The sequence below is a fragment of the Oncorhynchus kisutch genome, linkage group LG22, assembly GCF_002021735.2.
Source record: "Oncorhynchus kisutch isolate 150728-3 linkage group LG22, Okis_V2, whole genome shotgun sequence".
Lineage (NCBI taxonomy): Eukaryota > Metazoa > Chordata > Actinopteri > Salmoniformes > Salmonidae > Oncorhynchus > Oncorhynchus kisutch.
The window spans coordinates 58,340,348-58,367,248 of NC_034195.2; the positions used below are offsets into that span (position 1 = coordinate 58,340,348).

Sequence of the window (26,901 nt, forward strand, 5' to 3'; positions counted from 1 at the left end):
AATAAAGGTGTTCTCAACTAGCCTACCTGGTTAAATAAAGGTGTTCTCAACTAGCCTACCTGGTTAAATAAAGGTGTTCTCAACTAGCCTACCTGGTTAAATAAAGGTGAAATAAATAAATAAATACAAAACCTGACCTACACTACAGTAGATGAATATACAGATTGAACACACGATCTTTAGTACTATCTGACCTCTGACATGTGTAATCCATGTTTCCCTTCTGACATGGCTGAATTAATATCATGTGTATCACCATGGGAAGATTTGATGTGAGTGATATTTAAGCAGCAGGCCAGGATTCAAGAGACCTGTGCATGGTAAATTACTTTAAAAGGTGATTTCTGTTTGAGCCGACTTCAGAGTTTACAGCGAACTTGATTTCTGTAAATATATGGGATGTGGCCTAAATCTATCACTTTGCTCAGGTTGTTAATCGTGTTGAATCTGTGTTGAATTGAATCTGGGCCTCATTCTCTCAATGGTATTCCTGTTCTGAACTATAAAGTGAGTCTCCATTGTTAAGGGTCAGGGTAGCTTGTACAGAGCATCATGGGTAATGTAGTTCATCATGCTATAGCAGGTACCCACCAGTGCTGACTCCACCAGTGAAGATCCATGCTCCGGTGGTGACTGCAGCCTTGATGAGTCCCTTCCCTAACACCTGTTTGAGTTTGGGCTGCAGGTCAAAGTTCTGCAGGCCTCCGTGGATGGAGATGAGCAGGTTGGGGAGTTCCAGCTGCCAGTCTTTCACCATCAGTTGGAGCAGATTGTCTGGCTTAGAGTCATGGGACACTCTGATGTACTGGAAGGGGAGAGGAAAATAGTTCAACTCTGTGCTCTACACATTGCAGAAATGATTCTACCTAAAAACAATAAAGGGCTCTCCTGCAGGGACAAGCACGCAGAAGAAAATATTTTGGTTGGTTTGGGGGACGTTTGTTGAATTCTGTATGCAAGCTCTTGTGGTTGTGTTGTGGATGGAGCATAACTAGTCTAGTGTAGTTATAATTGTGTGTGTGGTGTGTTGGATTCATTTGATTGTGCTTATTTTGGGGACTGTGCAGTTATTGTCTGGTTGTGGTATTGAGTGGTTGTGGTGTGGTTGTGGTATTGAGTAGTTGTGGTGTGGTTGTGGTATTGAGTAGTTGTGGTGTGGTATTGAGTAGTTGTGGTTGTGCTGTGGTTGTGGTATTGAGTGGTTGTGGTGTGGTATTGAGTAGCTGTGGTGTGGTTGTGGTATTGACTAGCTGTGGTGTGGTTGGGGTATTGAGTAGCTGTGGTTGTGGTATTGAGTAGCTGTGGTGTGGTTGTGGTATTGAGTAGTTGTGGTATTGAGTAGCTGTGGTGTGATTGTGGTATTGAGTAGTTATGGTGTGGTTGTGGTGTGGTTGTAGTATTGAGTAGTTATGGTGTGGCATTGAGTGGTTGTGGTGTGGTTGTGGTATTGAGTAGTTGTGGTTGTGGTATTGAGTAGTTGTGGTATTGAGTAGTTATGGTGTGGTTGTGGTATTGAATGGTTGTGGCGTGGTTGTGGTGTGGTTGTAGTATTGAGTAGTTGTGGTGTGGTTGTGGTATTGAGTAGTTATGGTGTGGTTGTGGTATTGAGTAGTTGTGGTATTGAATAGTTGTGGTGTAGTTGTGGTATTGAGTAGTTGTGGTGTAGTTGTGGTATTGAGTAGTTGTGGTATAGTTGTGGTATTAAGTAGTTGTGGTGTGGTATTGAGTAGTTGTGGTGTGGTAGTGGTATTGAGTAGTTGTGGTGTGGTATTGAGTAGTTATGGTGTGGTTGTGGTGTGGTTGTTTTATTGAGTAGTTGTGGTGTGGAGTATCTGTGGTGCGGTTGCGGTATTGAGTAGTTATGGTGTGGTTGTGGTGTGGTTGTAGTATTGAGTAGTTATGGTGTGGTATTGAGTGGTTGTGGTATTGAGTGGTTGTGGTATTGAGTAGTTATGGTGTGGTTGTGGTATTGAGTAGCTGTGGTGTGGTTGTGGTATTGAGTAGCTGTGGTGTGGTTGTGGTATTGAGTTGTTGTGGTGTGGAGTAGTTATGGTGTGGTTGTGGTATTGAGTGGTTGTGGTGTGGTTGTGGTATTGAGTAGTTATGGTGTGGTTGTGGTATTGAGTAGCTGTGGTGTGGTTGTGGTATTGAGTAGTTGTGGTGTGGTATTGAGTAGTTATGGTATGGTTGTGGTGTGGCTGTGGTATTGCGTAGTTATGGTGTTGTGATATTGAGTAGTTATGGTATGGTTGTGGTGTGGTTGTGATATTGAGTAGTTATGGTGTGGTATTGAGTAGTTATGGTTTGGTTGTGGTATTGAGTGGTTGTGGTGTGGATGTGGTATTGAGAAGTTGTGGTGTGGTATTGAGTAGTTATGGTATGGTTGTGGTGTGGTTGTGGTATTGCGTAGTTATGGTGTTGTGATATTGAGTAGTTATGGTATGGTTGTGGTGTGGTTGTGATATTGAGTAGTTATGGGGTCGTTGTGGTATTGAGTGGTTGTGGTGTGGTTGTGGTATTGAGTAGTTGTGGTGTGGTTGTAGTTGTGGTGTGGTTGTGATATTGAGTAGTTATGGTGTGGTTATGGTATTGAATGGTTGTGGTGTGGTTGTAGTAATTTGTTGTTGTTGTGGTATTGAGTAGTTATGGTGTGGTTATGGTAATGGGTAGTTATGGTGTAGTTATGGTGTGGTTGGGGTGTAGTATTGAGTAGATATGTTGTAGTTATGGTGTAGTTATGGTGTAGTTATGGTGTGGTTGGGGTGTAGTATTGAGTAGATATGTTGTAGTTATGGTGTAGTTATGGTGTAGTTATGGCGCAGTTTTGGCACAGTTTTGGTGTAGTTGTGGTGTGGTATTGAGTAGTTATGGTGTAGTTTTGGTGTAGTTGTGGTGTAGTTTTGATGTTGTGGTGTGGTATTGAATAGTTATGGCGCAGTTATGGCTCAGTTGTGGTGTGGTTGTGGTGTAGTTTTGATGCAGTTGTGGCGTGGTATTGAATAGTTATGGTGTAGTTATGGTTTGTTTGTGGTATGGTTCTAGTATGGTTGAGGTGTAGTTATGGCATAGTTATGGTGTGTTTGTGGTATGGTTGAGGTGTAGTTATGGCGTAGTTATGGTGTGTTTGTGGTATGGTTCTGGTATGGTTGAGGTGTGGTAAAGCTGTTTATAGTTAGACAGGTCATAGGTCCTACCATTGCCTTGTTGATGAGGCCTCCACCCTGGAAGTCGATGGTCCCGAAGGCATCCGTGGGGGAGGTCTGTGTGTTTCTGGCCACAGACCACCTCTCCTGCTGGGGCGGGTCGATCTGGACTAGCTGATGGTTCTCTTCCGACAGCTTGTTGGTCAGAGCGCCCAGCGGGATCACCACGTGCTGCGTTATGAGCTGACCACACGAACATCTACCGGGGGAGAGGGCACTAGACTAGTTAAGACAGCAGGGTACAGGTCACTACACTAGTTAAGACAGCAGTGGACTGACGTGGCCCCATAGGGAAGCTGTCTGAAAGTAGTGTACACAGATCAAAACAAAATGTATTTGTAGCGTTCACAGACCTGCAGACATTATCACAGGTTCAATTCTTATGTTTCTAGCTCCAACAGTGCAGCAATATCTAGCAATACAATAACAACACCATTGTTTGCCCAAATAATCATACATTATTCATTAAGATATGCAAGGTTTTTTGATACATATTTTTTTCAATAACTATATACAATCCAGATGGGTGCGTTGGAAATGCTTGTGGCAGTTCATCTGCTTCTGATCTGTGGATGGCACTGTGTGCTCTTTTTAAAGGATGGGTCCCAATCTCTCGAAGGCCTTAGGACCCAGGTGGACAGAGGTGGTCTGCCAGTCACTGTGACGGCAATCCAAATTGGGATGGGGGAGGTTTTAGCGGGTGGAATAGTGGCGAACAATTGGAGGTTTCTCAGTAGCAGTGCAAATACCATGGTATGGCTATATGGACGCTCAATCATCTTGGTACTTTTTATTGGCATGACAACAAAATACTGAGTAAAGGGTCTGAATACTTATCTGTCATGACATGGCCCTCACCAAGAAGACTTGACGCTGCCAAAAGTTCTTCAACAAAGTACTGAGTAAAGTGTCTGAATACTTATGTAAATGTGATGTTTCAGTTTTTATTTTTAATACATTTGCAGAAAATTCTAAAAACCTTGTTTTTGCTTTGTCATCATGGGGTATTGTGTGTAGATTGAGAGGAAAAAACGATTTAATCAATTTTAGACTAAGACGGTAACGTAACAAAATGTGGAAAAAGTGAAGGAGCTGAATATTTTCCAAATGTACTGTATATTATGAGTAAAATACTTTAATCTTGTATCATTATGGTAAAAGGTAGCAGTTATAATTATAATGGCTTAGCAGATAATAAGAAAAGACGATCAGTATTTACCTGGCTAAAAGAGAAGGAATATAATATCTATTGTATAGGAAACTCACTATTGTAGAGGAAGGTGAGTAGAAAGTTGACTGGGGAGGTGAAATACACTTCTCCCATGGGTAAAGGAACTCAAAATGGGTGACGATATTAATTAACAGTACTTTTGATCTGAATGTGCAAATTGTTAAAACAGATATGCAATTAGATGGACTTTTTTTAATATGTTATCTGACCATAAACATATTTGGCTCATGTCCAAATAATGATTATCCACTTTTTGGAAAATATATATAATAGTTTATCAACCCTACAAGCAAAACAAGATTATATTATTATGATGGGAGATTATAATACGGTTTTAAATACCTCAATGGACCGTAAAGGAAATCATAGTACCACAGTCATTTTTCTATTTTATTTAACACGTCAAGTCAGTTAAGAAAAATTTCTTATTTACAATGACGGCCTCCCAAGGAACAGTGGTTTAACTGCCTTGTTCAGGGGCAGAACAATAGGTTTTTACCTTGTCAGCTCAGGGAGTCAATCCTGCAACCTTTTGGTTACTAGCCCAACGTTCTAACCACTAGGCTACCTACCGTCATGCACTTTAGGAAGTCACAGATATCATGGGTATAATGGTACATACAGGCACCGGTTAGTCGGGCTGATTGAGGTAGTATGTACATGTATATATGGTTAAAGTAACTATGCATATATGATAAACAGAGTAGCAGCAGCGTACAAGAGGGGTTGGGGGGGAACACAATGCAAATAGTCCGGGTAGCCATTTGATTACCTGTTCAGGAGTCTTATGGCTTGGGGGTAAAAAAAGTATTTTTCCTAGACTTGGCAATCCGGTACCACTTGCCATGCGGTGGTAGAGAGAACAGTCTATGACTGGGGTGGCTGGAGTTTGACAAGTTTTAGGGCCTTCCTCTGACACCGCCTAGTATAGAGGTTCTGGACGTCAGGAAGTTGGACCCCGGTGACGTACTTGGCCGTACACACTACACTCTCTGGTGCCTTGCAGTCAGAGGCAGAGCAGTTTCCCATACCAGAAAGTGATGCAACCTGCCAGGATGCTCTCGATGTTGCAGCTGTATAACCTTTTGGGAATCTGAGGACCCATGCCAAATATTTTCAGTCTCCTGAGGGGGAATAGACTTTGTCTCTTCATATCTTAGTGTGTTTGGACCATGATAGTTTGTTGGTGATGTGGACACCAAGGAAATGGAAACTCTCAACCTGCTCCACTGCAGCTCAGTTGATGAGAATGGGGTCGTGGTTGGTCCTCCTTTTCCTCTCTTCCACAATCATCTCCTTTCTCTTGATCACATTGAGGGCACCACACGGTCAGGTCTCTGACCTCCATGTAGTCTCATCGTTGTTGGTGATCAAGTTTACCACTGTCGTTCCATCGGCAAACTTGATGTTGGTGTTGGAGTCGTGCCTGGCCATGCAGTCGTGGTTGAACAGGGATTACAGGAGGGGACTGAGCACACACCCCTGAGGGGCTCCGTGTTGAGGATCAGTTTGGCAGATGTGTTGTTGCCTACCCTTATCACCTGGGGGCGGCCCGTCAGGAAGTCCAGGATCCAGTTGCAGAGGGAGGTGTTTAGTCCCAGGGTCCTTAGCTTAGTGATGAGCTTTGAGGGTACTATGGTGTTGAATGTTGAGCTGTAGTCAATGAATAGCATTCTCACATAGGTGTTCCTTTTGCCCAGGTGGGAAAGGGCAGTGTTGATTGCAACAGAGATTGCATCATCTGTGGATATGTACACAAATTAGAGTGTGTCGAGCATTTCTTGGATAATGGTGTCGATGTGTGCCATGACCAGCCTTCATGGCTACAGACGGTTGGTAGTCATTTACGCAGGTTACCTTAGTGTTCTTGGGCATAGGGACAATGGTGGTCTGCTTGAAACATATTGGTATTACAGACTCAGTCAGGGACAGGTTGAAAATGTCAGTGAAGACACTTGCCAGTTGGTCAGTGCATGCTCGGAGTACCCATCCTGGTAATCCGTCTTGCCCTGTGGCCTTGTGAATGTTCACCTGTTTACAGGTCTTACTCACATCGGCTACGGAGAGCATGATCACACAGTCGTCTGGAACTGCTGATGCTCCCATGCATGCTTCAGTGTTACTTGCCTCGAGGCGAGCATAGAAGTAAAAATAGATAAGATTGTGCAATCATGAAAAAGATCATACCTGTCTATTTGTGGAAAAATCACCCTGATTAACTTTTTAGTCATATCCCAGTTTACGTATTTGCTTATGGCCGTACACACTACACTCTCTGGTGCCTTGCAGTCAGAGGCAGAGCAGTTTCCCATATCCCAGTTTACGTATTTGCTTATGGCCGTACACACTACACTCTCTGGTGCCTTGCAGTCAGAGGCAGAGCAGTTTCCCATATCCCAGTTTACGTATTTGCTTATGGCCTTGCATTCACCATGCTACTTGTTTTATAATATGAGTAAAAATGATTCAACTTTATTTGGAACAGCAAGCCAGACTAAATTAAACAAGCTCATTTATATAATGAATTCAATGGGCAGAAATTAATATTAATGCATGAGACCTCTCACTAAAGACATCAATCATAAAAAAGTTATACTTAAAATCGAACTGGTTCTCTAGCAGATTAGTAAGAATGTCTCCCCACATGTTCAAGAATGGCCATTTTCCCTTTATTCAAATTACAACCTCTCACTTTCAGTTATTTGAAAATGAAATAATCTCCAAAATATCACAATTTTAAAAAGCCATAGTAAATGGATTGCAATTTCAGTTTAATCCACCAGAAAAGAACAAATATGAATATTGTATATTAAACTCAAATACACTAATTCTTTAAAAAAACTTTATTTTAAAATATGTTATCTTAAAGTTAAATAAATAGGACTGGGGGAGTTATGTCACACATGCAGCTAACAGAAATATATGGAAATGTCTGCTCTACTCAAAATTGCAACCAACTAATTGCAGCACTACCGTAAACATGTAAGAGGCAAGTGGAAGGGGGATAAGGTAAGGAACTTGTCTGTCGGCCCTCCATTAAAGACCACAATTGTCAAATAAAGTATTGTGATTAGTGAAAAGTAAACCAGCTTCATTTAAGGACCAAAAAATTGACAGCTGTTCCATATAGATTGCAAAATAGTTGGGAAGAGATTTGATGAACCGATTCCATGGAACATGGATTATGATCTAATGCACAAAACAATGCTGGATTAAAAACTTTGAGTTTTTTTATTGAAGTTATTATACAAAATTCTTACAAACAATATAATGTTATCTATATGAGGGTTACAAAGATCCCAGCTCTGCAGATTTTGCTGCAAAGAGAGAGTCATTAGATCATTTATTTTGGTACTGTCCATATGTAGCTTGTTTTTGGTCACAGGTTTAGGAATGGCTGAAAATTGCAATATTTACCTGGAGCTAACTCTGCATATAGCACTGCTGGGTGATTTGAAAATTCATAGTCATTCGATCAATAATAGCATAATACTGTTAGCAAAAATTGTATATTTAATTTATAATATGTAGACTCTACGAGAATAGAAAGGTTCAGAATGTTTGAAACATCACTGTACAGTTGAAAAACTATATGACAAATAGAAATCAAAACTGGATGGTGTTCAGAGATAGATGGGAGGGGTTGAGGGTAGCTGAAGGATGGACAAAAAATAAACAAAAAGATAAATACTGTAAAATACACTGTTCGTAAAATGTAAAATGTATATAAACTCAGCAAAAAAGAAAAGATAATTAAGGTCACAGTTATGAAAAAACTTAGGACTCTAAAGAGGCCTTTCTACTGACTCTGGAAAACACCAAAAGAGTGATGCCCAGGGTCCCTGCTCATCTGCGTTAACGTGCCTTAGGCATGCAGCAAGGTGGCATGAGGACTGCAGATGTGGCCAGGGCAAAAATTGCAATGTCTGTACTGTGAGACGCCAAAGACAGTACTACAGGGAGTCAGGACGGACAGCTGATCGTCCTTGCAGTGGCAGACTACGTGTAACAACATCTGCACAGGATCGGTGCATCCCAACATCACACCTGCGGGACCGGTACAGGATGGCAGCAACAACTGACCGAGTTACACCAGGAACGCACCATCCCTCCATCAGTGCTCAGACTGTCCGCAATAGGCTGAGAGAGGCTGGACTGAGTGCTTGTAGGCCTTTTGTAAGGCAGGTCCACACCAGACATCACCGGCAACAACATCGCTGGAACAGACAGGACTCGCAAAAAGTGCTCTTCACTGACGAGTCGCAGTTTTGTCTCACCAGGGAGGGGTGATGGTCGGATTTGCGTTTATCGTCGAAGGAATGAGCATTACACCGTGGCCTATACTCTGGAGCGGGATCGATTTGGAGGTTGGGGATCCGTCATGGTCTGGGGCGGTGTGTCACAGCATCATCGGACTGAGCTTGTCGTCATTGCAGGCAATATCATCACTGTCGGTTACAGGGAAGACGTCCTCCTCCCTCATGTGGTACCCTTCCTGCAGGCTCATCCTGACATGATCCTCTAGAATGACAATGCCACCAGCCATACTGCTCATTCTGTGCGTGATTTCCTGTTCTGCCATGGCCCAGCAAAGAGCCTGGATCTCAATTCCATTGAGCACGTCTGGGACCTGTTGGATTGGAGGGTGAGGGCTAGGGCCATTTCCCCCAGAAATGTCCGGGAACTTGCAGGTGCCTTGGTGGAAGAGTGGGGTAACATCTCACAGCAAGAACTGGCAAATCTGGTGCAGTCCATGAGGAGGAGATGCAGTACTTAATGCAGCTGGTGGCCACACCAGATACTGACTGTTACTTTTGATTTTGACCCCCCCTTTCTTTAGGGACATATTTTTCCATTTATGTTACATGTCACATGTCTGTGGAACTTGTTCAGTTTATGTCTCAGTTGCTGAATCTTGTTATTTTCGTACAAATATTTACACATGTTAAATTTGCTGAAAATTAACACAATTGACAGTGAGAGGACGTTTCTTTTTTCTGAGTTTAGTATACATAAGCTGGAAGTAGAAGCCTAAGTGTGGGTTTGGGGAAAATAATGAAGTAGAGTTTTTTTATTAAATATTGTTTTTATATACACTACCGGTCAAGTTTTATAACACCTACTCATTCAAGGGTTTTTTAATAATAGTGAAGACATCAACACTTTGAAATAACACATATGGAATCATGTAGTAACCACAAAGGTGTTAAAATAGTCCAAAAGCCACCCTTTGCCTTGATGACAGCTTTGCACACTCTTAGCATTCTCTCAACCAAGCAAGGTAGTCACCCGGAAGGCATTTCATTTAACTGGTATGCCTTGTTACAAGTTCATTTGTGGAATTTCTTTCCTTCTTAATGCGTTTTGGCCAATCAATTGTGTTGCGACAAAGTAGGGGTGGTATAGACACTATGGGCAGTTTATAATGGTGTGTATAGAAGGTATAGACGGTATATAAAGGTGTGTGTCTAGACAGTATATAATTGTTGGTATAGACAATATATAATGGTGGGTATAGACAGTATATAATGGTGTGTGTATATACAATATAGACCCTATATAATGAAGTGTATAGACAGTATATAAAATGTGTGGACAGACAGTATATAATGGTGTATGAAGACAGTATATCATGGTGTGTATATAATGTTGTGTACAGACTTTATATAGTGGTGTGTATAGACAATACATAGTGGTGTGTATAGACAGTATAAAATGTTCTGTATAGACAGTTTAAAGCAGTGTGTATCAACAGAATATAATGGTGTGTATAGACATTATAGACAATATATATATATATATATATATATATATATATATATAATATATGAAGGCATGTATAGAGAGTATATAATGGTGTGTACAGACAGTATATAATGGTGTGTATATATGGTATAGACATGCAATGGTGAGTATAGACAGTGTGGAGAGTGTATAATGGTGGGTATAGAAAGTGTATAATAGTGTGTATAGACAGTGTAGACATATAATGGTGTGTATCGTCAGTATAGAACGTATTTAATGGTGTGTACAGACAGTACATAATGGTGTGTATCGTCAGTATAGAGAGTATTTAATGGTGCGTATAGATGGTATAGACATGCAATGGTGAATATAGACCGTGTGGAGAGTGTATAATGGTGGGTATAGAAAGTGTATAATAGTGTGTATAGACAGTGTAGACATCATGGTGTGTATCGTCAGTATAGAGAGTATTTAATGGTGTGTATAGACAGTGTGGACAGTATATACTAGTGTGTATATACGGTATATAATGGTGTGCATAGGCAGTATATAGTGACGTGTGTAGACAGTATATAATGGTGTGTATAGACAGCATGTACAGTATATAATTGTGTAAAGAGACAGTGTATATATAATGGTGTGTATATACGGTATATAATGGTGTGTATATACGGTATATAATAGTTTGTATAGATGGTATATTACAGTGTGTATAGACAGTATATAATGGTGTGTATAGACAGCATATATAATGGTGTGTATATACGGTATGTAATGGTGTGTATATACGGTATATAATAGTCTGTATAGATAGTATATTACAGTGTGTATAGACAGTATATAATGGTGTGTATAGACAGCATGGACAGTATATAATGGTGTAAAGAGACAGTATATATAATGGTGTGTATAGACAGCATGGTCAGTATATAATTGTGTAAAGAGATAGTATATACGGTATATATTAGTTTGTATAGATGGTATATTACAGTGTGTATAGACAGTATATAATGGTATGTATAGACAGTATATATAATGGTGTGTATATACGGTATATAATAATCTGTATAGATGGTATATTACAGTGTGTATAGACGGTATAGACAGTATATAATGGTGTAAAGAGACAGTATATATAATGGTGTGTATATACGGTATATAATAGTCTGTATAGATGGTATATTACAGTGTGTATAGACGGTATAGACACTATATAAAGGTGTGTATAGACAGTATGGACAGTATATGATGGTGTGTATAGACAGTATATAATGGTGTGTATAGCCAGTATAGACATATAATGGTGTGTATATACAGAATGGACAGTATATAATGGTGTACACCTCCTCCATCCCTCTCCACTCTCTCCATCTCCCCTCCTTCCCTCTCCACCCTCCATCTCCATCTTCCCTAAATCTTCCTTCCACCCTCCTCCATCTCCCCTTCATCCCTTTCCTTCACCATCTACCCTTCATCTCCAATCCACCCCTCCATCTCGCCTACATTTCCTCTCCATCTCCAATCCTCAATCTCCTCTTCATCCCTTTCCATCTCCAATCCACCCCCTCTCCCCCCTCCCCGCCCACTCAACACCTTTGACCTCCCCACCATAATGTGTGGTGTTTGTCAGTTCATCTTACCTTGTAGGGTCCTTGCTGGGGAATATGTGAATACATTCTCTCTTCTGAAAAATCCTCTCGATCCACGCTTTCTGGGCCTGAAAGAAGGTAGAAACATGTCAGTGATCGTCATAATGTACAGAAGCAAGACTCAACAGAACTACAAGGCCTGAAGGAAGTAGAAACCGAGGGAATGTATACAACTGTGTCATCATAGCGTCTTGTTCCTTCTCCTCTTTCCTTTAAATTCTTGTTAAATCTAACTGCACTGTCCGATTTACAGTGGCTATTACATTAAAATAATACCATGCTATTGTTTGAGGAGAGTGTACACTTATGATCTTGAAAATGTATTAATAAATCAATTAGCCACATTTGGGCAGTCTTGATACAACATTTTGAACAGAAATGCAATGGTTCATTGGATCTGTCTAAAGCTTTGCACGTACACTGCTGCCATCTAGTGGCCAAAATCTAAATAGTGCCTAATCTGGAATAATAAATTATGGCCTTTCTCTTGCATTTCAAAGATGATGCGTCACGTTCGTTGAATGGAGGAGATATGATATGAACACATGTTACTTTAATGACAACGAAGAAATACAAACTACAAAAACAACAAAACGAACGTGAAGCTAAATATAGTCCTGACACAGGCAACTAACACATAGACAATAACCCACGAAATACCCAAAGAAGATGGCTGCCTAAATATGGTTCCCAATCAGAGACAACGATAAACAACTGCCTCTAATTGAGAACCAATCTAGGCAACTATAGACATACATAAACACCTAGATGGTAAACAACCCCATAAACCTACAAAACCCCTAGACAGTACAAAAACACATACATCACCTATGTCACACCCTGACCTAACCAAAACAATAAAGAAAACAAAGAATACTCAGGTCAGGGAGGGACATGATGGAACAAAAAACAAACAAAAAATGCATGTTTTTTTATTTGTATCATCTTTTACCAGATCTAATGTGTTATATTCTCCTACATGAATTTCACATTTCCACAAACCTCAAAGTGTTTCCTTTCAAATGGTATCAAGAATATGCATATCCTTGCTTCAGGTCCTGAGCTACAGGCCTTTCTATTTGGGTATGTCATTTTAGGAGGAAATGGAAAAAAAGGGTCCGCTCCTTAAGACTGATTCACATGAAGGGTTTAGTGTACAGTAGTGTGGTGGCTACTAGACCAGGCAGACGGAAGAAGCTGAGATCTGACAACTCATAGCCCTGTACTAATACCTAATGCCCATTAACGCAAGATACCAGCTTTTAGCCAAGTTTCACTATCCAGAACCTTCTAAATCCTCTTAGCTCTGAGGCTGATAAAGGCTGATCATCATAATCCAGACAAAATTCTACGGACGGCTGAGGGACTAGGGGAAGTAGGTGGTGCAGGACGGAGAAAACCCACCAAACATATCGCTAGTTATTTACAGGTTCTAGCTGTAGAACCATGTCTTATTCTGTTGAGGAAAATATATTTTAAACCTAGATTATGAACTGATTATGTACAGCTCTTGAAAAAATGAAGAGACCGCTGCAAAATGACCAGTTTCTGTGGTTTTACTGTTTATAGGTCTGTGTTTGGGTAAAATTATTATTTTTTGTTTCATTCTATAAACAACTCACAACATTTCCCCCAAATTCCAAATAAAAATGTTGTCATTTAGAGCATTTATTTGTAGAAAATGACACTGGTCAAAGTTACAAAAATAGATGCAGTGTTGTCAGACATCAAATAATTAAAAGAAAAATAACACAATACTAATGTTTAAACATAGGAATAGTTCAGAAATCAAAATTTGGTGGAATAACCCTGATTTTCAATCACAGCTTTCATGCGTCTTGACATGCCCTCCACCAGCCTTTCACATTGATGCTGGGTGACTTAATGCCACTCCTGCCACACCTTGATTGACCTGGCTGTGTGGCATGGAGCATTTTCCTGCTGGAAAAACCCATCCTCAGAGTTGGGGAACATTGTCAGAGCAGAAGGAAGCATGTTTTCTTCCAGGACAACCTTGTACATGGCTTGATTCATGTGTCCTTCACAAAGACAAATCTGCCCGATTCCAGCCTCCACTAAATGACACATTGGGTGCGAGACACTGTGGCTTGTAGGCCTCTCCAGGTCTCGCACCCACTGTGACATTTGGAGCTGTATGTCTTGTGTTATAACTGTCTGTCTGCCCTAGAAACCCACCCTGAGTCTAGCAGCAGTACTATGTATTATAGAATGGATGAGGCTGGTTTGAAGGGTAGATAGAAGGGTCAGAAGATGAGGCTGGTTTGAAGAGTAGATAGAAGGGTCAGTGGATAAAGGAAAGATGTCTTAATGACATCATAACATGGCATGACTTGTTATGTCTGTGGTTATTAGATCAAACCAGTACCCAGTCTGACTCTCTGTTTGTCTTATTAGTACATAGCAAATGAAACAACATACCAGTACCCAGTCTGACTCTGCTTGTTATTTCAATTGAGAGAAGGAGAGCCAATGAAATTCACTCAAACAAGAGCACTGCTCTGTCTCGATAGGTCACGTCGGGCTGTGAGATCGACTGATGTGGTTCCAGAGAACTGGGCTAAAATAACATCCTTCAAAGTTGTGCACTATATATGGAATAGAATGCTATTTGGGACATAGAAGACGTGATCTGTCTGTCTAGGTCAGGGTTGATGCTGAAGCCCAAAGGCTCATGTATTATATCTCCCATAGAGGGCTGGATACATGATACAGCACTGTCCATGTTTGGCCAAAACACATGTTCAGCTGCAGTAGTTTCAGAAGAATCCACAGTACTAAATCGCCCCTATTGCTAAAAATCCAATTGTTGGATTATTTTTAATCCATTATTTTTAATCCAACAAAACAAAAATAAATCGTCCAGAATTGTATTACTTGCCATTAACAAAATTAATTTAAAAAATCAGGCAAAGTATAGTACTAATGCTCCCACAATTTTAGTGCCCTTTCCAGCCAGATTATTTACGGTCCAAGAATCACAGCCTTTGCTAAAACACCATGAGACATCACAGAGTTTCCATCTTCAAGCAAAGACATACAATTACCTTTCACATAATTATATTAGTTAGAAAGTCTTAAAATAGTATATTTGGTGGTGTCTTGGGCCATTATATAAAATAGTATATTTGGTGGTGTCTTGGGCCATTATATAAAATAGTATATTTGGTGGTGTCTTGGGCCATTACATAAAATAGTATATTTGGTGGTGTCTTGGGCCATTATATAAAATAGTATATTTGGTGGTGTCTTGGGCCATTATATAAAATAGTATATTTGGTGGTGTCTTGGGCCATTATATAAAATAGTATATTTGGTGGTGTCTTGGGCCATTACATAAAATAGTATATTTGGTGGTGTCTTGGGCCATTACATAAAATAGTATATTTGGTGGTGTCTTGGGCCATTATATTAATAGTATATTTGGTGGGGTCTTGGGCCATTATATTAATACATTTGTATAGTAGTAAGTCTTTCTTGGAGCTTCAGTGCTGACTTCACAAATGTAGATCTGCTCCAACAAAACAAGCCTCTGCTACTGAATTTCATACTTACAATAATGATAAATTAATATTAGTCTTCTAGTTAAAACCATCTCAACTACATCTGCTTAATAAATCCTCTTGGGGATAGGCAGAATAATTTTTTCCCCTCGCTGTTCCCTGAATTGTCTTTGCGAAAGGATATTTCATAGGAACCTATGTTCCTACCGCTTCCACTGGATGTCACCAGTCTTTGGAATTTGGTTGAGGTTATTCTTTTGTGCAATGAAGAAGTAGGCCAACTCGGAACTGGGGACACTTTTGTGAGTTGCGCAAGACGTGAAAAGCAGCGCTGGTTTGTTTTCTTTCATGTATTGAATATGGATTTCCCCGTCTACAATTTGATCGATTATTGACGTTTAAAAATACCTAAAGTTGTATTACAAAAGTAGTTAGAAATATTTTGGCAAAATTTATAGGCAACTTTAGAAATATTTTGTAGTGACGTTGTGTTTTTTGTAAGCTGTTTTTTCTGGATCAAACACGCCAAATAAATGGACATTTTGGATATATATGGACGGAATTAATCAAACAAAAGGACCAATTGTGATGTTTATGGGACATATTGGAGTGCCAACAAAAGAAGCTTGTCAAAGGTAATGCATGTTTTATATTTTATTTCAGAGTTTTGTGTAGCGCCTGCAGGGTTGAAATATGCTATCTCCTTTGTTCACTGCTGGTGCTGATGGTGCAGGCTATCAGATAATAGATTCTTATGCTTTCGCCGAAAAGCATTTATAAAGTCTGACATGTTGGTTGGATTCACAACGAGTGTAGCTTTAATTGAGTATCTTACATGTTGGCTGGATTCACAACGAGTGTAGCTTTAATTGAGTATCTTACATGTTGGCTGTATTCATAACGAGTGTAGCTATTCATAACGAGTGTAGCTTTAATTGAGTATCTTACATGTTGGCTGTATTCATAACGAGTGTAGCTTTAATTGAGTATCTTACATGTTGGCTGGATTCACAACGAGTGTAGCTTTAATTGAGTATCTTACATGTGATTTAATGAACGTTTGAATTTTATAGTATTTTTGGGGGGGAATCTGGCGCTCTGCCTTTTCCCTGGTAATTGGCCAGTTGAGACATTTGTGTCTCGCCTATCCCTAAGAGGTGTTGAATACAGATTATATGAATAATAGGCATATCATCATAATCTGCTCCATCAAGTCTGTATGAGTCCTGCAATGTGGAGCAACGTAATGTATATAGCCAAGTTATTACCTGGTACCCATGTATATAGCCAAGTTATTACCTGGTACCCATGTATATAGCCAAGTTATTACCTGGTCCCCCTGTATATAGCCAAGTTATTACCTGGTCCCCCTGTATATAGCCAAGTTATTACCTGGTCCCCCTGTATATAGCCAAGTTATTACCTGGTCCCCCTGTATATAGCCAAGTTATTACCTGGTCCCCCTGTATATAGCCAAGTTATTACCTGGTGCCCGTGTATATAGCCAAGTTATTACCTGGTCCCCCTGTATATAGCCAAGTTATTACCTGGTCCCCCTGTATATAGCCAAGTTATTACCTGGTGCCCGTGTATATAGCCAAGTTATTACCTGGTCCCCCTGTATATAGCCAAGTTATTACCTGGTCCCCCTGTATATAGCCAAGTTATTACCTGGTCCCCCTGTATATAGCCAAGTTATTACCTGGTCCCCCTGTATATAGCCAAGTTATTACCTGGTGCCCGTGTATATAGCCAAGTTATTACCTGGTCCCCCTGTATATAGCCAAGTTATTACCTGGTCCCCCTGTATATAGCCAAGTTATTACCTGGTGCCCGTGTATATAGCCAAGTTATTACCTGGTCCCCCTGTATATAGCCAAGTTATTACCTGGTCCCCCTGTATATAGCCAAGTTATTACCTGGTCCCCCTGTATATAGCCAAGTTATCGTTACTCATTGTGTATCTATTATTACATGTATTATTGTGTGTAATACGATTATCTTTCTAGTATTTCTCTATTTTCTTTCTCTCTGCATTGTTGGGAACAAAATAAGCATTTCACTGTTAGTCCAGACTTGCTGTTTACGATGCCTGTGATGAATCAAATTGGATTTGAGTTACCGGACAGTATGTATTCATGTCTGGGGAAAGCAGTTCTGCGAGGGGAGTCTCTCACTCACTCACTCACTCACTCACTCACTCACTCACTCACTCACTCACTCACTCACTCACTCACTCACTCACTCACTCACTCACTCACTCACTCACTCACTCACTCACTCACTCACTCACTCACCCACTCACTCAATCTCTTCCCCCCTTTCCCCATTGTCTCTCTCTCCAGTACAGCAGTAAAACCCCTGGTAATGGTCCAGTGTGACCACCAGAGGCGGCAGACTGATTCTTTCTAATGGCTGCTGCACTCCTGTGATTAAGTCACTCTGAAATGTGCTTGAAAGCAGTTCGCTATATATCACGGTTTGTGTGCCAGTACAGTACGGTAACAGTACGGTTTCACTATCTTTATATTTAAGAAAATAATAAAAACACATCACCCTTTAAACAATGAACTCTTTATTTTGCCTTAAGACAAATTAAACATTCCATTCAGAAAAATGGCAGCATGACTGACTAGGCCTGATTTCTGTCTCTACTGTGGGAAATCAAGGGGAGAAAAACATAAAAAATTACAAAGTGCAACATCAAGTCAGCTTCCTTTACATAGTGAACCGTCACAGTGAGGTAGCTTTGAGTTACTGTGGAGATCCAGCTGTCAGTGGAGAGAGCTAGATAGGGTGTCTGTGTTAATTCTTTTTCAATTTCTCTCTGTGGTGTTTCATAGAGTTTGGGAATTACTTTGCTGCTGAAATGTGTGCTGGAGGGGACATTGTAACAATTTTTTTCATCAGGTGACGAAATCCCGGGTAAGTAACCACCGCATAGGGCTGCAAATCTTTGGCTATGAATACTCACACTGCTTTCGTTATTTATTTATGTTTTTCTGAATTGTAGCAAATTGCTGTTGGAAGGCTGCAGCGAGAGATTGTTATGTTTTCGCTAAGGAGTTGACTCCTTGCTCCAGCTCCACCTGCAAGGGATACTGGCCGGTGATGGCCAAGTCAATGACACATCCTGTTAGAAGTGTTTCCAGTAGCCGACAGTGGCAAAGCAATGCTTGCAGAATCTACTTTGTTTACGGTCTTCTTACCCTCGTCATTGTATTAAACGCTGAATACAAAATGTTCCCACACAGCAGCTTTGAAAGACGGCGGTACCTCTTCAAATGTGCTTCTCTCGGTCTCACTAGCACTTGCCATTGTCACGTTGGAGCTGAGAGAATATTTGCTTTTAGTTTCCCCTCTCTTCATGGGGCCCATGGGCCCATCTCCTACTGAGATATAATTGTAAGTCATCCATAGTTTGTTTTAGGGGAGGGGGCTGCAATCACTGCGGTTGCCACATTTTGAGACTTTGCTGTGAAGTAAAGTTTGTCAGCGCTCAGGAGCCCCCTAATGGTCAGGGGCCCCAAGCAGTTGCCTGCCTTGCCTGTTCACAAGCTGCGTATCTGGTTCTGTGGATCTGAATGTACAAAGTGTGTGTAGTCTGAAGCGCAATAAGCAAGATTTGGAAGTTATAGGAAAATAAAAGGCTTGTCGTAATTCCGCTCACAAACCCCTCTTTTACGCTACTGCTACTCTCTGTTCATCATATATGCATAGTCACTTTAACCATATCTACATGTACATACTACTTCAATCAGCCTGACTAACCGGTGTCTGTATGTAGCCTCACTACTTTTATAGCCTCGCTACTGTATATAGACTGTCTTTTTACTGTTGTTTCACTTCTTTACCTACCTATTGTTCACCTAATACCTTTTTTTGCACTATTGGTTAGAGCCTGTAAGTAAGCATTTCACTGTAAGGTCTACTGTCACTAATCACTGTATCATCACCTCACCTAGTGTTTTGTCGCTCAGTTGGTAGATGTTGGGTTTGATTTACCACTGGGGCCATCCATATGATAAAAAGCATCTAGTAAATGGCATACATATATTATTATCTTTCTGTTACAAATATCAACATTGATATTAGAGTAGATAGCGGCAGGTAGCCTAGTGGTTAGAGCATTGGACTAGTAACTGAAAGGCTGCAAGATCGAATCCCCGAGCTGACAAGGTAAAATCTGTTGTTCTGCCCCTGAACAGGCAGTTAACCCACTGTTCCTAAGATGTCATTAAGAATTTGTTCTTAACTGACTTGCCTAGTTAAATAAAGGTAAGATAAAAATGTAAGGGTTATCCTTACAATACAGTAACTATGCACACATTAAACTTGTTGTGCAGCCCAGCTGCTCAAATAAAGAGAGACAGAGGAGAAAAGAATACAGCCCAGCTGCTCAAATGAAAATGTCTGTTGACATTGTGACCGTTAATCCTGGATTGTGTTTTTTCAGACAGTGTAGAGTTTTTATGACATTAGGTCATGACATCTAGTTTTGGTGCCAGGAGATACCTGTATGTATATTCATGATGTGCTGTAGCCTACTATATGCTGTAACAGTAACAGTCCCTGCTGTAACAGTCCCTGTACTGTAGTATAGTCATGATGTACTATATGTAGAGAAAGTAGTGATGAATGTACTGTGTCTGTAAATAGAGTAACTTTCCTGGGGATTGCACGCTACTTTTAATCTGTGGATACCAGAGTGAGGGGAATGAGTTGTTTTAATCTGTGGATACCAGAGTCAGGGGAACGAGTTGGTACTAGAGTACTGTTTTCTCAGCACCTTCAAGAGAGGAAGCTGAATTTAATCCAGGTATGCTTCTCCTGGCTGGGGTCCACATCCAAATCCTAATAGGCTTTATGATATGCTGTAAATTAGGATAATTTCTGATGCATTTCTGACTTTTCACCACATGCTCAATAAATTTGACAAATATGATTTAAAAAATATATATATATTCGTCTGCAAATAATTGTTGGATTCCCTCCAGATATCCTGATTCCTTAGATATCCTGAGATAGGCATGTGTGGACTAAATGTTAATCTTTAAATGTTTCCTATCAAAACATCCAAGAGGATCATAATGGGACCTTCCTGGACTATGATCAGTTTCCCCCACTGCACCCCTCTACTACATAGAACCAGGAAATGGCTGCTCCTTGTTCAACTCAAGGTGAGCTTAATTTTGGTATTTTTTTAACTGCTGTTGCGCCTTCTTCACCACACTCTCTGTGTGTGTGTGGACCATTTCAGTTTGTAGGTGATATGCACACCGAGTAATGTAAAATGTTCCACCTGCTCCACTGCTGTCCCGTCGATGTGGATAGGGGGGTGCTCCCTCTGCTGTTTCCTGAAGTCAACGATCATCTCCTTTGTTTTGCTGACATTGAGTGAGAAGTTATTTTCCTGACACCACACTCAGAGGGCCCTCACTTCCCCCTTGTAGGCTGTCTCGTTGTTGTTGGTAATCAATCCTAACAGTGTTGTGTCGTCTGCAAACTTGATGATTGAGTTGGAGGCGTGCATGGCCACGCAGACGTGGGTGAAAAGGAAGTCCAGTACCCAGTTGCACAGGGCGGGGTCGAGACCCAGGGTCTCGAGCTTAACGATGAGTTTGGAGGGTACTATGGTGTTGAATGCTGAGATGTAGTCAATGAACAGCATTCTTACATAGGTATTCCTTTTGTCCAGATGGGTTAGGGCAGTGTGCAGTGTTATGGTGATTGCATCGTCTGTGGACCTATTGGGGTTGTAAGCAAATTTGAAGTGGGTCTAGGGTGCCTGGTAAGGTGGAGGTGATATGATCCTTAACTAGTCTCTCAAAGCACTTCATGAAGACAGAAGTGAGTGCTACAGGGCGAAAGTAATTTAGTTCAGTTACCTTGGATTTCTTTGGAACAGGAATATGTTGAAGCATGTGGGGACAGCAGACTGTGATAGGGATTGATTGAATATGTCCGTAAACACACCAGCTAGCTTGTCTGCGCATACTATGAGGACGCGGCAAGGGATATCGTCTGGGCCGGCAGCATTGCGAGGTTCAACACATTTACATGTTTTACTGACGTCGGAAACAGAAAAGGAGAGCCCACAGTCTTTGGTAGCGGGATGCATCAGTGGCACTGTATTGTCCTCAAAGAAGTTGTTTAATTTGTCTGCAAGCAAGACGTAGATGTCTACAACGGGGTTGGTTTTCTTTTTGTAATCCGTAATTGTCTGTAGACCCTGCCACATACGTCTCGTGTTTGAGCTGTTGAATTGCGACTCCACTTTGTGTCTATACTGGCACTTTGCTTGTTTGATTGACTTATGGAGCGAATAACTACACTGTATTCAGCCATATTCCCAGTCGCATTGCCATGATTAAATTCAGTGGTAAGTACTTTCAGTTTTGAGCAAATGCTGCCATCAACCCACGGTTTCTGGTTAAGGAATGTTTTAGTAGTCACAGTGGTTGCAACATCTCCTATGCCCTTCCTTATATAAACTCGCTCACGTACATGTCAGTGTTGTTCTCTGAGGCTACCCGGAACATATCCCAGTCCATGTGATCTAAGCAATCTTGAAGCGTGGAATCCAATTGGCTACGAGTCTATTACAGCTCTGTGGGTGTAAGATTAATTGACAATTTTGATACCTTCTGGAAACAAAGCTCAAATATTAACGAGGATGGGATCCACCCAAATCATTTGCATTATAAGGCTGCAATGAGACAGTGACTTATCATTGTCCCAATCCCAGCACATTTAGTCTTTACCATTGTGTCGCTGAGTTATCATAATGCTTCAGCAAATGTACATTATCCCAGGGGCCTCCCTACACTGGCTTCCTGTCAAGGCAAGGGCTGATTTCAAGGTTTTACTGCTAACCTACAAAGCATTACATGGGCTTGCTCCTACCTATCTCTCTGATTTGGTCCTGCCGTACATACCTACACATACGCTATGGTCACAAGAAGCAGGCCTCCTAATTGTCCCTAGAATTTCTAAGCAAACAGCTGGAGGCAGGGCTTTCTCCTATAGAGCTCCATTTTTATGGAACGGTCTGCCTACCCCTGTGAGAGACGCAAACTCGGTCTCAACCTTTAAGACTTTACTGAAGACTCATCTTCAGTGGGTCATATGATTGAATGTAGTCTGACCCAGGAGTGTGAAGGTGAACGGAAAGGCTTTGGAGCAACGGACCGCCCTTGCTGTCTCTGCCTGGCCGGTTCCCCTCTTTCCACTGGGATTCTCTGCCTCTAACCCTATTACAGGGGCTGAGTCATTGGCTTACTGGTGCTCTTTCATGTCGTCCCTAGGAGGGGTGCGTAACTTGAGTGGGTTGAGTCACTGATGTCATCGCCCTGTCTGGGTTGGTGCCCCCCCCCTGGGTTGTGCCGTGGCAGAGATCTTTGTGGGCTATACTCGGCCTTGTCTCAGGATGGTAAGTTTGTGGTTGAAGATATCCGTCTAGTGGTGTGGAGGCTGTGCTTTTGCAAAGTGGTGGGGTTATACCCGTCCTGTTTTGCCCTGTCCGGGGGTATCATTGGATGGGGCCACAGTGTCTCCTGACCCCTCCTGTCTCAGCCTCCAGTATTTATGCTGCAGTAGTTTATGTGTCGGGGGGCTAGGGTCAGTTTGTTATATCTGGAGTACTTCTCCTGTCTTATCTGGTGTCCTGTGTGAATTTAAGTATGCTCTCTCTAATTCTCTCGTTCTCTCTTTCTTTCTCTCTCTCAGAGGACCTGAGCCCTAGGACCATGCCTCAGGACAACCTGGCATGATGACTCCTTGCTGTCCCCAGTCCACCTGGCCTGCTGCTGCTCCAGTTTCAACTGTTCTGCCTGTGATTATTATTATTTGACCATGCTGGTCATTTATGAACATTTAAAAATCTTGCCCATGTTCTGTTATAATCTCCACCCGGCACAGCCAGAAGAGGACTGGCCACCCCTCATAGCCTGTTTCCTCTCTAGGTTTCTTCCTAGGTTTTAGCCTTTCTAGGGAGTTTTTCCTAGCCACCGTGCTTCTACACCTGCATTGCTTGCTGTTTGGGGTTTTAGGCTGGGTTTCTGTACAGCACTTTGAGATATCAGCTGATGTACGAAGGGCTACGAAAATACATTTTATTTTATTTTAATTTATTTGGCACCCGAGGCTGCACTTCATTACGCACTCCTGACACCATCACTATGATTATTAGCGCTCACTGGACTCACCTGGACTCCTTCACTTTGTTGATTGCCTACCCTATTTCTGTCTGCTCCTCAGTCTGTTCCCTGTATCAGCATTGATGTCGTTATTTTTCCAGACGCTGTTCCTGTCCTGTTTCATGTCCGTTATTCATTAAATATTCTCCTGTACCTGCTTCTCGTCTAACAGCGTTGATCCTTACAACAGGAATGAAATCATCAACATGTACTGATCACAATTTTCACTAATGCTTCAGAAGTCTGTTTGAAAGCATTATCCAAATCCATAAGCTGTAGTCATCACAATATAAAAGCCATATCTAGGAAAACCAGGGGTTCCAATGTCTGGGCCTAATATCATTTATAAGAGGTCATACAATACATTTTGTAGTGATTCCTATGTTGTTGATGTAAAGAATATTTGTTGGTCTGTGGTGTGTAATGAGGAGCAATCAGACGCTGCACTTGACACATTTATGAAATTGTTTATCCTAGTTACTAATAAGCATGCACCCATTAAGAGAATGACAGTCAAAACTGTTAAATAGCTCTGGATTGATGAAAAATTGAAAAATTGTACGGTTGAGATGGATGACGCAAAATAAATGGCAAATAGGTCTCTGTACAACCGACTGGCAAACGTCCTGAAAATTATTGAGAAATCATGTGACTAAACTGAATAAAAAGAAGAAACTACACTATGAAACATAGATAAGTTACAAAGAATGCTAGTAAAAAAAAGTTGAGCACCTTAAATGACATTTTCGCCAAAAAGGAAAACTGCTCTCCATTATTCATTGAATCAGATGGCTCATTCATAACAAAACTCACTGATATTGCGAACTACTTCAATGATTTATTAATTGGCAAGATTAACAAATTCAGGCATGACATGCAAGCAACAAACGCTGACACCACATTCAAGTATATCTGACCAAATTATGAAAGACAAGCATCGTAATTTTGAATTCCGTAAAGTATATTTGGAAGAGGTGAAAAAAGTATTGTTGTCTATCAACAATGACAAACCTCCAGGGTCTGACAACTTGGATTGAAAATTACTGAGGATAATAGCAGATGATATTGCCACTCCTATTTTCCACATCTTCATTTTAAACCTACTAGAGAGCTTGTGCACTCAGACCTGGAGGGAAGCTAAAGTTATTCCCCTACCTAAGAATAGTGAAGCCCCCATTACTGGGTCAAACAGCCAACCAATCAACCTGTTACCAACACTCTATAAAGTTTTGGAAAAAATGGTGCTTGACCAGATACAATGTTATTTTACAGTTAACAAATTAACAACAGATTTTCAGCACGCTTATAGGGAAGGACATTCAACAAGCACAGCACTTACAGAAATGACTGAGGATTGGCTGAGAGAAATTGATGATAACAATAATGTGGGGGCTGTATTGTTAGACTTAAGCGATACTTTTGACATGATCGATTATAGTCTGTAGCTGGAAAAATGTATGTGTTATGGCTTTACACCCCCTTCTATATTGTGGATAAAGAGTTACCTGTCTACCAGAACACAGAGGGTGTTCTTTCACGGAAGCCTCTCCAACAAAATCCAGGTAGAATCAGGAATTCCCAAGGGCAGCTGTCTTGGTCCCGTTTTTAAAATCTTTACGAATTGACATGCCACTGGCTTTGTGTCTATGTATGCTGATGACTAAACACTTTGCACGGCAGCTACCACAGTGAGTGAAATGACTGCAACACTTAACAAAGACCTCAGGAGGCTGAAGAAATTTGTCTTGTTACCAAAAACACCCACAAACTTTTACAGATGCACAATCGAGAAGGCGAGGTCAGTACAGGTGTATCAAAGCTGGGACCGAGAGACTGAAAAACAGATTCTATCTCAAGGCCATCAGAATGTTAAACAGCCATCACTAACATTGAATGGCTGCTTCCAACATACTGACTCAACTCTAGCTACTTTAATCATGGAAAAATGGATGTAATAAATGTATCACTAGCCACTATAAACAATGCCACTTTATATAATGTTTACATAGCCTACATTACTCATCTCATATGTATATACTGTACTCTATACCATCTACTGCATCTTGCCTATGCCTTTCGGCCATCACTCATTCAAATATTTGTATGTACATATTCTTAATCAGTCCTTTACACTTGTGTGTATAAGGTGGTTGTTGTGAAATTGTTAGGTTAGATTACTTGTTAGATATTACTGCATGGTCGGAACTAAAAGCACAAGCATTTCACTTCACTCGCATTAACATCTGCTAACTATGTGTATGTGACAAATAACATTTGATTTCATTTGATTTGAAGAGCTGCAGTTAGTTTCAGAATGGGTTGTAAGGAATACGTTCAATTCTAAGTATTTCAAAAAACTAAAGGCATTGTGTTTGGGACAAATCATTCACTAAACCCTAAACTCAACTAAATATTGTAATGAATAATGTGGTAATTGAGCAAGTTGAAAAGTCTAAACAGCTTGGAATAACCCTTGATTGTAACTGTCATGGTCAAAACATATTGATACAATAGTAACTAGGATGGGGAGAAGTCTGTCCATAGAAGCGCTGCTCTACATTCTAAACAGCGCTATCAACTAGGCAGGTCCTACAGGCCCTAGTTTTGTCGCACCTGGACTACTGTTCAGTCGTGTGGTCAGGTGCCACAAAGAGGGACTTAGGAAAATAGCAATTGGCTCAGAACAGGGCAGCACGGCTGGCCCTTGGATGAACACAGAGAGCTAATTTAATAATTTGCATATTAATCTCTGCTGGCTCAAACTGGAGGAGAGATTGACTTCATCACTACTTGTATTTATGAGAGGTATTGACATGTTGAATGCAAAGAGCTGTCTGTTTGAACTACTGGCACATAGCTCAGACACTCATGCATACCCCAAAATACATGCCACCAGATGTCCCATCACAGTCCTCAAGTCCAGAACAGCAGCAGCTAATTGGCAAACAAATAATCTATCCTGTTGCCGAGTCACGTTATCCTTACCTATATGTAACACCATAGTACCCTCCAAGCTCGTCATCAAGCTCGAGACCCTGGGTCTCGACCCCGCCCTGTGCAACTGGGTACTGGACTTCCTGACGGGCCGCCCCCAGGTGGTGAGGGTAGGCAACAACATCTCCTCCCCGCTGATCCTCAACACTGGGGCAACCACAAGGGTGCGTTCTGAGCCCTCTCCTGTACTCCCTGTTCACCCACGACTGCGTGGCCACGCACGCCTCCAACTCAATCATCAAGTTTGCGGACGACACAACAGTGGTAGGCTTGATTACCAACAACGACGAGACGGCCTACAGGGAGGAGGTGAGGGCCCTCGGAGTGTGGTGTCAGGAAAATAACCTCACACTCAACGTC

General features: G+C 41.1%; 1 protein-coding gene across 1 annotated transcript in view; it reads right to left on the reverse strand.

Moving 5' to 3' along the window:
- Positions 1-26,901, reverse strand: part of LOC109867068 (transient receptor potential cation channel subfamily M member 1-like) — a 111,394-nt gene that overhangs the window by 80,251 nt on the left and 4,242 nt on the right. Inside the window, exons 2-4 of the mRNA XM_031801479.1 lie at positions 11,820-11,896; positions 3,195-3,402; positions 592-805 (exon numbers count right to left, since the gene is read on the reverse strand). Of these exons, the coding sequence (XP_031657339.1) occupies positions 592-805; positions 3,195-3,402; positions 11,820-11,896 (499 nt within the window). The remainder of the gene's footprint in view (positions 1-591; positions 806-3,194; positions 3,403-11,819; positions 11,897-26,901) is intronic.